Source organism: Barbus barbus, assembly GCF_936440315.1.
Source record: "Barbus barbus genome assembly, chromosome: 3".
NCBI lineage: Eukaryota > Metazoa > Chordata > Actinopteri > Cypriniformes > Cyprinidae > Barbus > Barbus barbus.
The window spans coordinates 15,495,553-15,510,610 of NC_136731.1; the positions used below are offsets into that span (position 1 = coordinate 15,495,553).

Sequence of the window (15,058 nt, forward strand, 5' to 3'; positions counted from 1 at the left end):
CTTCAATGATTATTGTGAAAATTTTATACCGACACAGTTTAATAGGATTATAACTAATTACATAATTAGCCTATTAAATAGTGTCTGAAGTAAAATTATTTAAAAACCTTGTGTACTTTCTGTATTCTGATAAATTAAATAATTGTGCTTGTAAATGTCTCTTTGTATCCCCTTATTAAGCTAAAACACCTCATTTGAAAAATTTGAATTGCGCCCCTAAATTTTTTTAATGCGCTCCTAAATTTTTTGACTTAGGAGCACATGTGCTCCTTGGGGAAAAGGTAAGCGTCAAGCCCTGTATGTGTATATATATATATATATATATATATATATATATATATATATATATATATATATATATATATATATATATATATATATACATATACATATACAGATATACAGTCAGGTCCATAAATATTGGGACATCGACACAATTCTAACATTTTTGGCTCTATACACCACCACAATGGATTTCAAATGAAACGGACAAGATGTGCTTTAACTGCAGACTGTCAGCTTTAATTTGAGGCTATTTACATCCAAATCAGGTGAACGGTGTAGGAATTACAACAGTTTGCATATGTGCCTCCCACTTGTTAAGGGACCAAAAGTAATGGGACAGAATAATAATCATAAATCAAACTTTCACTTTTTAATACTTGGTTGCAAATCCTTTGCAGTCAATTACAGCCTGAAGTCTGGAACGCATAGACATTGACGCTGGGTTTCAATGTTACATCTTGCTATCTCTCTGATGGGTTTGTTTTGTTTTTTCAGCCTAATGATGGCTTGCTTCACTGATAGTGACAGCTCTTTGGATCTCATCTTGACAGTTGACAGCAACCGATTCCAAATGCAAATAGCACACTTGATATATAAATATATATATATAAAAAGTGAATGAGACAGGAAGTCTTGCACATTCAAGTTACAAATGGCCACACTTGCTCTTACGTAACTAAAATGGACAATTGATTTTTATACTTTTGTAATTAATGCTTTGAATTTGTATTGCAAAATCAAGGCATTGATTCATGTTTACATCCCTAGTCACAGTCAGACTGTCTTTCTGTTTTACTCTGCCTTGTTAGCCTTTTTTGTGTAGAGTGTGAGTGTGCCGTCTTTCGCTTCTCACCCTCGCTGCATCTTCACATTGTTCCATGCAGATGAGCTAGATGTGGAAGGAATGCTATTGATAGTTGACTTGGCTGTGTTTCAGCTTGCTCCTGTGACACAATTTCTCTGCAACAGACTTTAAAGTCAGGAAGCCCAAGGCTTTTTTTTTTTTTTTTGGAAACACCCTGTTCCTGTACTTTGTGGGGTGTTGTCAAAAAAAAAAAAAAAGATTATACTTTACACACAAAACGTGACTTAATCACCATTGTTTATTTTCAGTTGGGCAGTTGCAGAGTCATTATCCAATAACTCTATGAGCAATCTAGCAGCAGCACTTAAACCAGTCAAACAATCATTTTAGCAAATGAAAACACCTGTGCACAGCGTTAATCCTTTACAGTCAGTTGAGTGATTTAAATGGACAGACTAACCCTAACTTGTAGGAATGCACCGATACCACTTTTTCCAGTACTCGCCCGATACTTTTATTTTTGGTACTTGCCGATACCGAGTACCGATACTGATATTTTCATTGCATTTGTACATTTTTTAAATATTGGGTACAGAAACTAAAAGAGTATGTATAATGTTAACTGGTTAACTTCATTTATCAAATAAATACAGTCAAACCAAAATTTATTCAAACATCTTTAAAATTTCTCACATTATCACGGTTTATTCGCTATAGTTTAGAAAATGGTAATAAAATATGACAAGAAATCAAGAGTAAAACTGTGTCTGAACAAATTCAGCTTGATAATGTCAGATAACTTTGATAGAAAGGTACATAATGGATTACAATCAACCAAAAGTTATTCAGACAGCTGTTAGTATGACAATATTTACACAACTATCAATACTCTGTCGGGCCACCCTTAGCCTTAATGACAGCCTGTAGTCTCCTGGACATGCTGTAAACCGGGTTCATGCAAACCTGAACTTCAGCTGTTTTTTTTCCCAGACTCGGTCTGAATAATTTTTTGTCCCAAATTTGTATTGGTAGCCCACTGTATGAAGAATTTTTGGTTATAATATGTCACAGTTTACATTATTTTGATTTGACTGTATAATATCTTTGGTTATTTTCACACTTAATTATGCCCATTAAAATGTACGTTTTTGTTACTTTCACTGTTCATTTTTTTGCTCTGTGGTACATCATCTTTAATTTAATAGCATTAGAGCTGCTCCATTGCAGCGGCTCAGTACTGTAATTACGCGTTTTGCTGTAATAATGCAGGGAACCACTCGTTATAAATCTCCTTACTGTGATATTTTCAGAAATAAAAGTTGCTTTTTTTCACCTGAAACGTGCTGCAATTTATATTCCAAAGCCACTCATATAATGCATAATCACTCATGAAGCAAGCAAAACATGCGCAACCGGTGCAGAATGAGAGGGACAAGTACAGAACATAGCGCATAGGCTGTTAGTTTCACTTTTGCCAGAATGTTGTGTATGCTTAAGGTTGAAAATAAATGATGGTTTATAGTGAATACCCCTATAAATTGTCTTATATTTACGATTTAGTTTTAAGCCAAATGATGCGTGTGCCAAGTGAGCGAACATCAATAAAGATCACACAACAGAAGTGCGCGCACACTCTCTCTCTCTCCCTCCCTCCCTACCGTTAAGTAACTCGTGTATTGTTTTACTTACTTGTTTTTGACATATCCGACCGAACTACAAACTATCCAGTGATGTCTGTGAGAAAGGGATATTCACTCGACAAACTCGCACATCAGCTATACAGGCGTCAATACTGAATGTTTAACATTAATTTCATTGCATGCATATACTTTGTAGACATCCTTAATCTCTAATAACTCCATTCTGCTGTCTGTTGTTCTGTTGTTTGTATTTCTTTGTCTGAATATGGCACTTATCACATGCTGTGTGGTATCGGCGTTTGGTATCAGGGCATTTTAACGAGTACGAATACGAGTACAGGAGCTCAGTATCGGGAACGATACAGATACCAGTATCGGTGCATCCCTAGTAACTTGTATGCAAAACTACACATTTTCAAAATCAGTTATTCAGTGGGTTGGAACAAATAGTTGGCTAGTTAACAATATATGAAGTGAAGTGCAACCCATTAATAGTGTTACTAACAGTTAGTCAACAAATAAATAGGCTAAATTAGTATAAGATGAACTGCTACGGCACGTAACTATCAAGGTCTGTGCAAAAATGTATTATGCATAAGGTTTGTGGATTTATTACAAAATTGGTGCTTTGATGTCTTAAATTGTGGCATTGTAGCAGAGATTGTGTTTAGAGTCATAATCCTAATCTGGCAAATGTTGTAGTGTACAAGGTCCTTTTACCAAGTTCACCCACACAGCAAATAACAAGTTATCAGCTATGAATACAGGTGTAAATGAAGTCTTGTGATCAGATCACCGAAACTTAGGGCTGGGTATCGAGTTCGATACTTTTTAGGCACCGACCGAATTGCCTCGATACCACCGAGTATCGAAAAACTAGACTAGAAGCGGCGCGGCGCTGATAGATCAGTGTATGACATCCGCGAGAGCGTTTCGAAAGCGCACGGAGCAGTCTGCTCTTTATATCGCGCAGTTTGTTTACTACACAGACTGAAGCTCGCGTGACGCTCGCGGTGATTTCAGCGTCTGCCGCCTAACTAAATGAGGACATAAACACATGAACAACATCTCCAGAACTGCTGTGAGAGTCAATTAATGAGCATTTTACCGTTTGATTCGAGTAAAACTTGCGTCATATCATATACACACAGAACTGTAAAGGTATTCCAGGCAACCCGTCAAAATAAAAGTTTGGTTTAAATTGGAAGACACTGCGGCAGAAATAAATTAATATTGTTCAGCAGACAGTACATACTGCTACTACTAGGCTACTATTAAAATTATTAAAACTCTTATTTTTTTTATTTTTTTTAGAAATCATCACACAAGTTATTAATTTTTTAAATTTTAATAGTAACCCCCTTTGTTTGCCAAAATAAATAAACTTTGATTTTCAATAATTTAAAGAAATTAAATTAATGTTTTATGTCTTCATTTGAAAACCAGATACAGAACACAGAATTTCTGAGGAAAAATAAAACATTTCATAAGACTATTTTAAGAATAAATTTAAATAAACTAAGTTGTTTTTATGCATTCAAATAATTAGACATACTACACCAGAATTTAATAACATTAAAACATATGGTGAAAGAAAATAAAACACCCACTTATGAAAGTGGATGAAGATTTTAAATTTCTTGAAGTCTTTAACAACCTAGAAGTGATGATGTGTTTTAAAATGAACACGCACTAATGTAAACGTAGCCTAACAGATGTGTAAACTGAAAACAATTTGAACTTTATTAAAATTATTTATTTATTGTGTTGGATATATTTTGTTCCTTTGTGCAGTGGCTCAGGAGATGAGGCTTTGAGTCTGTATAAATATCAACATTAAAAAATAGTTTTTTGAGATAATGTAATCTTATTAAAACTGATTTCATAAAACTGGTATCGAAAAAAGTATCGTTCAGGAACCGGTATCGAACTCAAGGTATCGGTATCGAAAATTTTTGAACGATACCCAGCCCTAGGTATTACAATATTGCGGTTATCGCGACAGCCCTATTGTTAACACTGTCGGTTTAGATTTAGGGTAGGGTTTAGTGTTGGTGGTGCTTTCAAACACAATACAGCACCATTCACCAAATATTTCCTTTTTCAAAGTGCAGCGATGCGTACAACAACCGACATTCATGTTCTCACCATACTTTAAGTGCCACTCACTTTGAAAGTATCATGAAACATGCAAGAAGCAAGATAATATCATTTTGCAAAAATGTCGCCACAGTCATGTTTTTCCAATGAGCCTGACAAGTCCTGGATTCCAGTGAAGCTTCGCCTACTTGCCACCCACTCACCTAAACAACGTGAATGTCCTGGGACATGTTGTGAGAATGCCTCTTTCTTTGGTGCACTTCCTCATTTGAGAGCATTTGATTGATGCAACTTTCTATAGGCTATGTCTTCTCACAAGGTCCATCAGTATTTTATGTTTGTTTTCCTGGAAAAGAACGACTGAGAAGTCTAGACGCACATGCAAACTAATTTGTCAGTTTGCACTAGATATGAATGACCCTAAAGCTAACAGAAGTCTCAATAGTTGAGTAGTTTGTTTGGATGATTAGTGTCATCGTGTTGCATCCTTACTTGAAACCCATAAGGCAGTAATTGGACTGTCTAAAACTCCACCTGGATCTGTCCACACATATGCCAAATCAAGACAACAACACCCTGTCCAATTGGGTCATCTCCACTTCTGTGTGAGCGGACATCACTTCATTATGCAAGAGAGCCGAAATAAGAGCTGACAGCTTGGTGTTTATTAGCCTGAGAAGCAGTTGAATAATTTTTGCTGCTTGCCAAATCATGATATAAACTCGTGACTCAGATAAGAAGAACAAACGGGGAGGTGATTGTGCTGCTGCCCACTGCTTGTCACTCATCAGAGGAGCAGGGGTTCAGTCTGACCGCAGTAATGATGAACACATCTCTCAACTCCTCATAACCTATGCAGTTACTGAGCTGGAAGCCTGCTGCCTTTTGCTCTCGCTTGGTTACAGATTAGTGATTGACCGATATTGATATTTTATAACCGATACCGATACCAATGGTTTGCATGTTTATGTGCCCGATAACCGATATGCGGAACCAATATTTATTTACTGTTATAAAGTAAATAAATGACTGCGTGAAGCAAGTCCATACTTCACTTTGGTTTTTCCTCCTTTCAGTCATCTTAAAATGTTTTTTTTTGAGAATTAGCAGTCTTTCATGCAGGGCTCTAGACTCATTCTTCCCACTGATCTCACTTTTGCGACTAACTTTCTCAGTTGGTCGCACGAGCACATAATTTGGTTGCAATTCGTTTTTTGTTTTTGCACATTTGAACATTTGATTAATCAATGCATGCTGATGAACTTTTATCATAGTTTATAGTTATATGGTAACGAAAGTGTTCAACATTTAACTCGTTCTTTTTCATCGGTATTATTTGTGATTTAAATTTTGTGAACAGGAATTGCTTTTTTCGTGCGCTTTCACTTTCAAATTTGCGATCTTGCCTGGTGTCACATTTTACAAGAAAAGTTAATTGTCTGTTTTGCTTATATCTATACACCTTTCATTTTTTAAGACTAAAACAAAAGATGGATTCATTGTTATTCTTAATTAAAAAGCACAACAACAATAAAACAGTACGTAAACAGTAAATGAGACATTAATAATTAAACCTCTGACTAGAGGTCTTTTCGGATCCTAAAATCCGTACCCGATCTGAATAATTTCTTACCCGAACCCGACGTGCATAAATGAAATTAGACGCGAGTCCGACCCAACCCGACTGGACCCGAACGTAAACGGCAATGACGTGTGCACAGCCTGCAGCCCCGCATTGGTCCGGAAAAATCCCGGGGTCCTGCTGACTGGTTTGGCTGCTGCTCCATTACTTTCTTTCAGTTTATTTACTTATTTATTAGCCTATTCATTATATTTTGCCTCATGGATGCATGTTATTTCTGAGTTTGGCTTTCAGTTGTAACCAGTGGATTTGAAATATAGCCTAAACGTGATAGTTTCATAAAAATTAAATCGATAGGTTAATAAATCATGGATTTGCTAGTTTTGCAATGTTATTTACCTCATCTCCGGTGAAGGGCTTCTGCACACAAAAAAAGAAAAGCCATTGAAATGCAGTGTAACGAAGTAAGTGGATTTCCTGATGGATCTCATCTATAAGATGGATTTCTGAGGTTACAAACGTATGTTCCTTTTTTACGTGCGTTTCTCAAAAATGAACTTAACATGAACGAACAAGTAGGCGGCGCATCTGAGGTAGTTTAAAAGAATTCAGGTCTAATCGGGTCTATTTGGGAAAAGCACATTTATTTTAAATTACCCGGACCTCTGGTTTTCGGATCCAAGTGGACCCATGAAGACCTCTACCTCTGACTTCCTTTCTGCACAATTGAATGTTGTAAAATTGTTCGTTCACACCCTGCAAGGGCTCATCTATGAACTGCTGTGCCCTTGATCAAGCTCTTGATTAACCCCGGGTTGTCCCTTTGTAACTGTAGTTTAAGACAGTTTGTATAATATGTGAAATTTGAAATTAGGACAAAAATCTCCTAAATTTTCATTGTGCATGTACAAGGGGTGCATGGGTCATTCCAGTAATTGTGGCATTTGATATGACTGTAACCAAGAAAGATGGATATCAACAGTTTAACACGTTTGGTGTCAACTGGTTTTCATGAAATATTAGCAACTGTAGACATATTGGTGTCAAAGTGTCAAGACGCATACTTCTGTTTGTGGGTTGATGACATGCAAGCGTGTTCATGATAAAAGGAACATTTGTAAAAAAAATCTAATTTAAAGCAATAGTTCTTTGAAATGTTTCAAATTATTAACTCTAAAAATGTGGTGTAATGGTCAAATAAAAAGTAAGTATTTTTGCTTAGACCTTGAATACTTGTGAGTGTACTATTATGTGTTTACTTTTTTATAAAATCCATATAGTTTGGGCTTTCATGTCCTGCTTTGTCATCTGAAGTGAATTATGATATCTATTCATTGGGCATGTTTTGCAAAATAACATTTTTGGTAACCACATTTTCTGTATACGATTCCTTGATAAGCTTGCAATAAAAGTTTAATGATCTAAAAATATGTGTTAGTTCTGGAAGCAACAGTTACATTTAACATCTTGTTTTTTGGCAGGTGGGTGTTCTTTCTTCTACACAATCAAATGTCACCGATTACTTGTCGTTTGTATTATATTGAACTAGCTTGCCTGGCTCTTGTCTCTCGAGGCTGCTTAGCAACAGGTCTCTCATGTACATCCCAGACCTCTCGGTGTAATTGCAGTGTTGGATCATATTGTCATTTGACTCTGCACTGAAGGGTTCAGGTGTACATTTCAGTCAAAGGGATGTGGTTAGAGTGTAGAGCTGTGTATTGGAAAGAATCTGGCGATACGATACGTATCACGATACAGGGGTTGCGATACGATATATTGCGATACATTGCGATACTGTAAGCAAGGCAATATATTAGGATATTTCTTATTTCAGGAACAGGATATATTTTTAGTAAAGCTGTCATTAAGAGCACAGCACTATATGCAAACCTTAGCAATAAATAAATAAAAATTGTTTAACCAGAACACACTGGGATCTACATGTGCAATTATCATACCCTGTAACATTCAACATTATTGAACCACTTTTTGTGCAGTACGAGTCAAGGGGGAGAAATTCAAGTGCTTGCAGGATTCTTTAGTTAAATGTATAAAATGTATTTTATAAAAAAAGACCACATATTTTTAGAGCCTGCTTTAAAGATTCACAGTTTGTTTACAATTGTAATATACAATGTCATAAAATTTTGATCTGAACAAAAAATTGCATCTGCTTAGTATTAATGAAAAATAAAGTGCTTGCTGGATTCCTAAACAAAACAAAACAATTGTAAAACAATAAAATAAATACAGATGTTGAACATTCTCAGAATTTTTTAAATTTGATTTCACAATTTTTTCAGTTTGTATTTATGTTCTGCGTGGAATCGCAGAGACCGCAACGCGAGCACCGCCCCAACATGAGAGAAAGCTGCAGTTGCGCAGTGACCCTGCCGCCCTTCGCGCCCCGCTTGAAGGCTTTTCACACGGGACACGGCAAGCGGCGGGACCGAGGTGGCGCTCGTGCCGTGGTCCCGGGGTGGATGTTACCACAAAAGCCCAAATGACGCCACACTTCAGTTTTGTACACCGAAACGAGAGCTAGAACAATTCTTTCATCCTTCATTACTGGCAGCGAACTATATTAACGCTAACATTAGTGGTGTGCTCTAATGCTAGTATTTCCTGTCACTGTTTAAGTTCAGAGATGAAGACTGCTCTCTAGCGGTCGGAATATGAACTCAAAACTAAACAACTGCCATGAATCCTGTATGATTTATTTTTTGTTTTTAAATATCGATATTCCGTTTTTGAGAATCGATACAGTATCGCCAAACAAAATATCGCGATACTCGCGTGTATCAATATTTTCTTACACCCTACTAGAGTGTAAGGGCATGTTTACATGACGATGATGTGCTAAAAATGGAAAGGTTTTTTTTTCCTTTGCATTTTCGCATACAGACGACAACATTTTCAAAACAAGCCCCGTTCACACAAATTCGCGAAAACGACTAAAATTACAGTATTATGCATGCCAGACCAGTAGTTGGTATTGTAAAGAAACACAATGTGAACACTCAATACGCCAGCACATGACTTCACCATTTTCACAAATTTGCGTTTATGTATTTAACACAAAGACAATAATGTTATTGATTTAAGACCCCCAAAATGCTGTTGTCATGTAAATGAATGGCCAAAAGACATAAAAAGTTTTCAGTTTTTAATTGAAAATGGTGTCACGCAAATGCCATTTAACATATATAATAATTTGCTTACTTACATCCTTGCTGAATAAAAGTATTAATTTCTTCAAAATACATTCAAAAGAAAACAGTTGGAATTTATGAGGTTCGCCATAGGATGGGATCATTACACTATTTATGTCTATATACTTATTGTACTATAAAAGTAACAGAGACCAGAGTAATTTAATGTGGGGAAAATGCATGATTCGAAACATGACATGCATTATAGTAAGTGCTTCACAATAAATCATAAGCACAGTTTAAAGCGGTTTGTCCTCCTGTCAGATGCATGTGGTAAATCATCGAAATTCTCGCAAATATTTCCATTTTGCATTAAGGCTCATCCTGACAGCTTTCTGTAAATGAGTGCTGTCAAACAATTAATCGCATCCAAAATAAATGTTTTTGTTTACATGTGTGTGTACTGTGTATATTTATTGTGTATATATAAATACACATGCATGTATATATTTAAGAAAAGTATGTTATGTTTATACATTTCAAATATATTTACATACAATATCAATTATATTAATATAAATATATACATGGAAAAATTTTCTAAATATATACTGTATGTGTGTATTTATATATGCATAATAACAAAACAAATTCCTCATGTGTAAACATACCTGGCAATAAAGCTCATTCTGATTGTAAACACAAACTTTTATTTTGGATGTGATTAATCGTTTGACAGCGCTACTGTAAGTGAACTGCAGCATGAAGAGAGTTTTGCCGCTGGTTGCAGCAGCGTTGACATGCTTTTTTAAAGACAGAGCCTTTGTTTGTTTAGTAAAGCACTGTTTAATAAAAAAGTCAAATAAAGCAATTGTATTTTTTCTATTCCGAACAGTAAAGTGACTTTAAATAAATATAGTTAAAAATGATTAAGCCATCTTTTCCAAAATTTTACGGTATTGTTGAAGTTTAAATTAGGGGAAAATCTCACACTAATACTCACTAGGGATGTAACGATTGATAAATCATGATAAATTTCCCCACGGTTAGTATTGCCGTTTCATATTTTAATTATCATTAAAACCGTATTCGATTACCGCGATTTGAACAACTCACGACAAATAAATATTGTCCAGCATAAAGCACAGTTTTAAGTAACAGTCTCACGTGCACACGGCAGCAGAGTAGTTTCGTTTTGAGTGAAAATTGGGCGGAAAAGCTGGGAGGTTTTAAAAGAGTGCTAAGGGAATTAAACAAATTAATATATGAATGTACCTCTGAAGGTTCTGACTGTCTTCAAAAATGATTCGATGGCATTTTGTTTTCATTTTTGCTCCATGTAATACCTAAAGGAATTGTTCTTAATCGCAATGCTACTTTGTCCACGGAGTTTGTAATTCAGTTTTTCCATCAGCGCCACCTAATGTCAGTGAGTGGATTTACAGAGACTTACTTTTTACATTCAGCCTGTGTGCAGTTTCTGTCTGGCCAAAAACAGACCGAATTTGCATGTCCTGCTGTAAATTTTGACCGGTAAATTCTACATATTTAAACAATTCAGATAAGCTATATAGTATTATTTATGGAACAGATAAAATACATGTAATCATTTATTAATAAATTATCATTTTGACACAACACTTTTCTTTTTTTTTTTTTAAAGGCTGAAATGTGAGGTTTACCTTTTTATATGGAACTTTTTCAAAGCTTTATTTGAAAATGTACATGAGATATTTGAACATGCTATTAAACTGCTGTCAGTCAAGTTGTCATTTAAAATCCGAACATCATCGGTAATGTTATTAAGTGATTTATGCAAACAAAAAGTCATTTTATTTGTAGTTTGCTGTTTTTTTAAATATAAAACTTGGTGAATTGATTTATGTGTTGGTACTTTTTGAACATCTCCAGCACATTTGAACAATACTGTGATAATACTGATAACCGTGATAATTTTTGGTCACTATAATCGTGATAAGAAATTTTCATGCTGTTACATCCCTACTCACAAATCAAGAAGGGATCAACCGGTTTGAATTTTAAATGTGAGATTATGGCAGAACGAAGGTTACTATTGAGCCACGACCCAGTCAAAGACCTGTGCACTGCAAGCCACCTTTTATGAGTAAGTGTTCAAAATAGCTCCATCTTTGCCCCTCAAGTTTCATGGCTCTGTGTGTGGCCTGCAGGATTACTGATGCCACGTTTATTACTATTATGGGAGATCATGCCAGCCACTGGTGAAAGATCGGTCTTAGCATATTATCCATACATACGCATCCTTGTCAGCTAATTGTGCAAGACAAACTACTGGGTTAGCAACACGCCAAACACACACAGACACATGTGACGCTGGAGGCCCAACTCATCTGATCTGAGGTCTGTGTTACTGACCTCTCCTGCCACCAATTATGCTGCCTGCTGTTCTGAACCCCAGAGGGTTGTTTTGTTTTGATGAGAGGAATGGAGAGCTGTGTTAATAGTGCTGTAGTGACAGAACAGGTGCTGAAACACATCCAGCCTTTCAACACTTGATATCTGAACTGCTGTTAGACTCGCCCAGAGCACAATGTCCTGCAAATTGTTTGCTTGTAGGCCGCTTGGAGATCAGACTCGTTCTATGATCTGTCAAAGAGAGACGTTTTGTTTGCTGTTTGTAACATCATGGCAAATTCACCAATTCACATGTAGAGGAAAATTTCACCCTGCGACTCTTTTTGTCATGCAGGTGTCTGCTGAGCTCTTCATACCATTGTTTCTAAGTACAAGAAAAATATATTATAAAATTGCCTGGATGAGCCATGTTTGAATTGTCTATTGCAAAATGTGTGAACACACTTCATTTGAATTCTAAATCAATGCGGCAAACTTGCAAAAATGCTACTAGGGATTTGCAATGAATCAGAATTTAACAATATTGGGATATGGCTTAATGTGATGCAAATTATAAAAGCTGTGATTTAATTTAAATAGCTGCATGTGTGCAAATGAACACAGTGCCAGGCTTCACTTTGAAAACAGCAGCTCATATTTAATTGGAAGCATAAAACAAAAGCTTGATTCATATGGGGCTTATAATATGACAAAACGATTTGAATTTGAATTGTGTAAATTTGAATTATTGACAGGTGTCATTTAACAAAACTGAATATAATGTGGCATTTAGCATAGTTCTGAATTTGAATTTTTTTAAACTTGAATAATGAACATTTGAAATTTAAACAACTGACTTTATGGCAGTTTTTTTAATAGACATGTATTTTCAAACAGCGGATTTTTTGTTCTGAATTATTTGAATGCAAATATCCAGTCCAGCTTCACAATTTCAAGATGAAGAAGAAATTCGGAACATTAAATTCAATATTTAAAATTCAAAGCGCAGACATTCAGATCGTACAGAAAGTAGGTCAGAGGTCATCCACAGGGAAGAGTAGATGATCTCCGAAAAGTAGAACGAAGCATTTATTGCGACCGGGAGGGGATATGTTCGGTTCACTTAGGCTAGTTTTGTCCAAAGAAATCAAAGAATTCAGAACAAAAAATCCGCTGTTTGAAAATACATGTCTATTAAAAAAATGCAGTTGTTTAATTTCAAATGTTCATTATTCAAGTTTAAAAAACTTCAAATTCAGAACTATGCTAAATGCCACATTATATTCAGTTTTGTTAAATGACACCTGTCAATAATTCAAATTTACACAATTCAAATTCAAATCGTTTTGTCATATTATAAGCTCCATAGATTCAATGCTTAAAATTGTTGAAATTAAGATGTAATTATTAATATTGTGATTTAACAATTGTACTATAAGATAAACTCCTTTTTTTATTATTTTTTATTTTAAGCTACAGCAGTGTTATTGCAATATATTTCTTATTCTGTTTACCATTTTCATAATCACTATAAAAATTATGTTTTATAGTCATATTAAATGGGTCAAAACTGTGAGAGTGTGGCCAATACAAACTCAAGTGGAAAAAAACAAGCTCTGATGACTTTATGGTTACTGAAAGTGGTTTGAGTTAGTTTTTGTGAAGAATAAAGGTCATGGAACACTTGAGTCCGAAATTTTCGCATGTTAAAAAATAAATACAATCTCACGTACAATCCCCCGAAAAAACGCATACGAAAATTTTGGACTCAGTGTGCAAGGACCTTAAATTTTTCCCAAATCTTTCTACCCTAAAATAATTGCTTGCACTCAAATAAGTCTTCCTATTAAATATTTAACTTTTTACATGCACTTCCAAACAAAATCACCCCAATCATTCTTTCAAAATATAGCTATTCAATTTTTTCCATATCTCAATTTGTTGCAGAAAAACAAAATCTTACAAAGTCTTATGTTGTGCAGCCTTGCTGCTGTAAAACAACCTGCACTTATACTATGTCTACATCAGATGTGTGTGTTGTAGTGCGAAGTGTCATAATTAAATGGCTCCCATTATAATCAGTTGTTGGTGTTAAGTAGGCTTTTAACCATTCTCGATGGGCACCTGCTGTGTTGTTACTCTAGAAACCTAAGCAGATCAGTGTCCTGGAGCAGAGGAATGATTAAATGAGTGTGTGGTCTCTCTCAGTTCAAATAATCCTGCTTGCTCCACAAGGGATTCTCTCTAAAAGAATAGCGCTACATTAATGTCCATCCGCTGCGTAACACACTGAGCTTTAATCAGGTGTTTGTGTTCAGCAGGGGCTGCTGGATATGTGGATTTCTCTCTGACCATCTCGCTACTGTTGTCTCTGGCTGTGTTGGTGGCCCTTGTGGTACTGCTGCTCAACTGTGCTTCCTGCTGCAAAGAGCAAGATATCAACTTTAAGGTGAGTGAAATAAAGTTAGTTGTTTTGAGCAAGTTCAGTCTGGACTGTTTGAACAGTTCAAGAGTATTTCTTCATGGTCACTAGTATTGAATTCAAATGTGATTTGTTTTATGTCAGGAGTTTGAAGACCACTTTGAGGATGAGGTTGATTTCACGCCCCCAGCAGAGGACACCCCCTCTATGCAGTCGCCTGCGGAGGTTTACACACTTGCTGTTCCACCTGTGCCCCTCCCTGGACCCCCTCACCTCCAGTTGCCCCGATTAACAGGTCAGAAACATGCCTTGCCCTCTCAGCACATCTTCAATGCACTCCTTTGCATGGAGTACAAAGTTTGGGGGTCTGCGAGATGTTTTAATGCTTTTGAAAGAAGTCTCTTATGCTCACTAAGGGTGCATTTAATTGATCCAAAAAATAACAGAAATTTTAAATGACTGTTTTCTGTGTGAATATATTTTAAAATGTAATTTATTCCTGTGATGCAAAGCTGGATTTTCAGCATAATTTCTCCAGTCTTCAGTGTCACATGATCCTTCAGAAATCATTCAAATATCAAATATATTAGGGTTTTGTGGAAAATATTTTTTTCAGCAATTTTTGATGAATAGAAAGTTCAAAAGAACAGCATTTATTTTAAATAGAAATGGTTTGTCGCATTGTAAATGTCTTTGCTG

General features: G+C 35.7%; 1 protein-coding gene across 2 annotated transcripts in view; it reads left to right on the forward strand.

The window, feature by feature from the left end:
- The window catches only part of LOC306853099 (serine/threonine-protein kinase LMTK2-like), a 47,812-nt gene that overhangs the window by 8,213 nt on the left and 24,541 nt on the right, over positions 1-15,058 (forward strand). Inside the window, exons 2-3 of one of the 2 annotated variants that reach the window (XM_079390285.1) lie at positions 14,259-14,386; positions 14,504-14,654. In XM_079390285.1, coding sequence (XP_079246411.1) covers positions 14,259-14,386; positions 14,504-14,654 — 279 coding nt within the window. Of the gene's footprint in view, positions 1-14,255; positions 14,387-14,503; positions 14,655-15,058 lie in introns of both variants that reach the window. The other variant, XM_079390284.1, reaches the window with a different exon arrangement.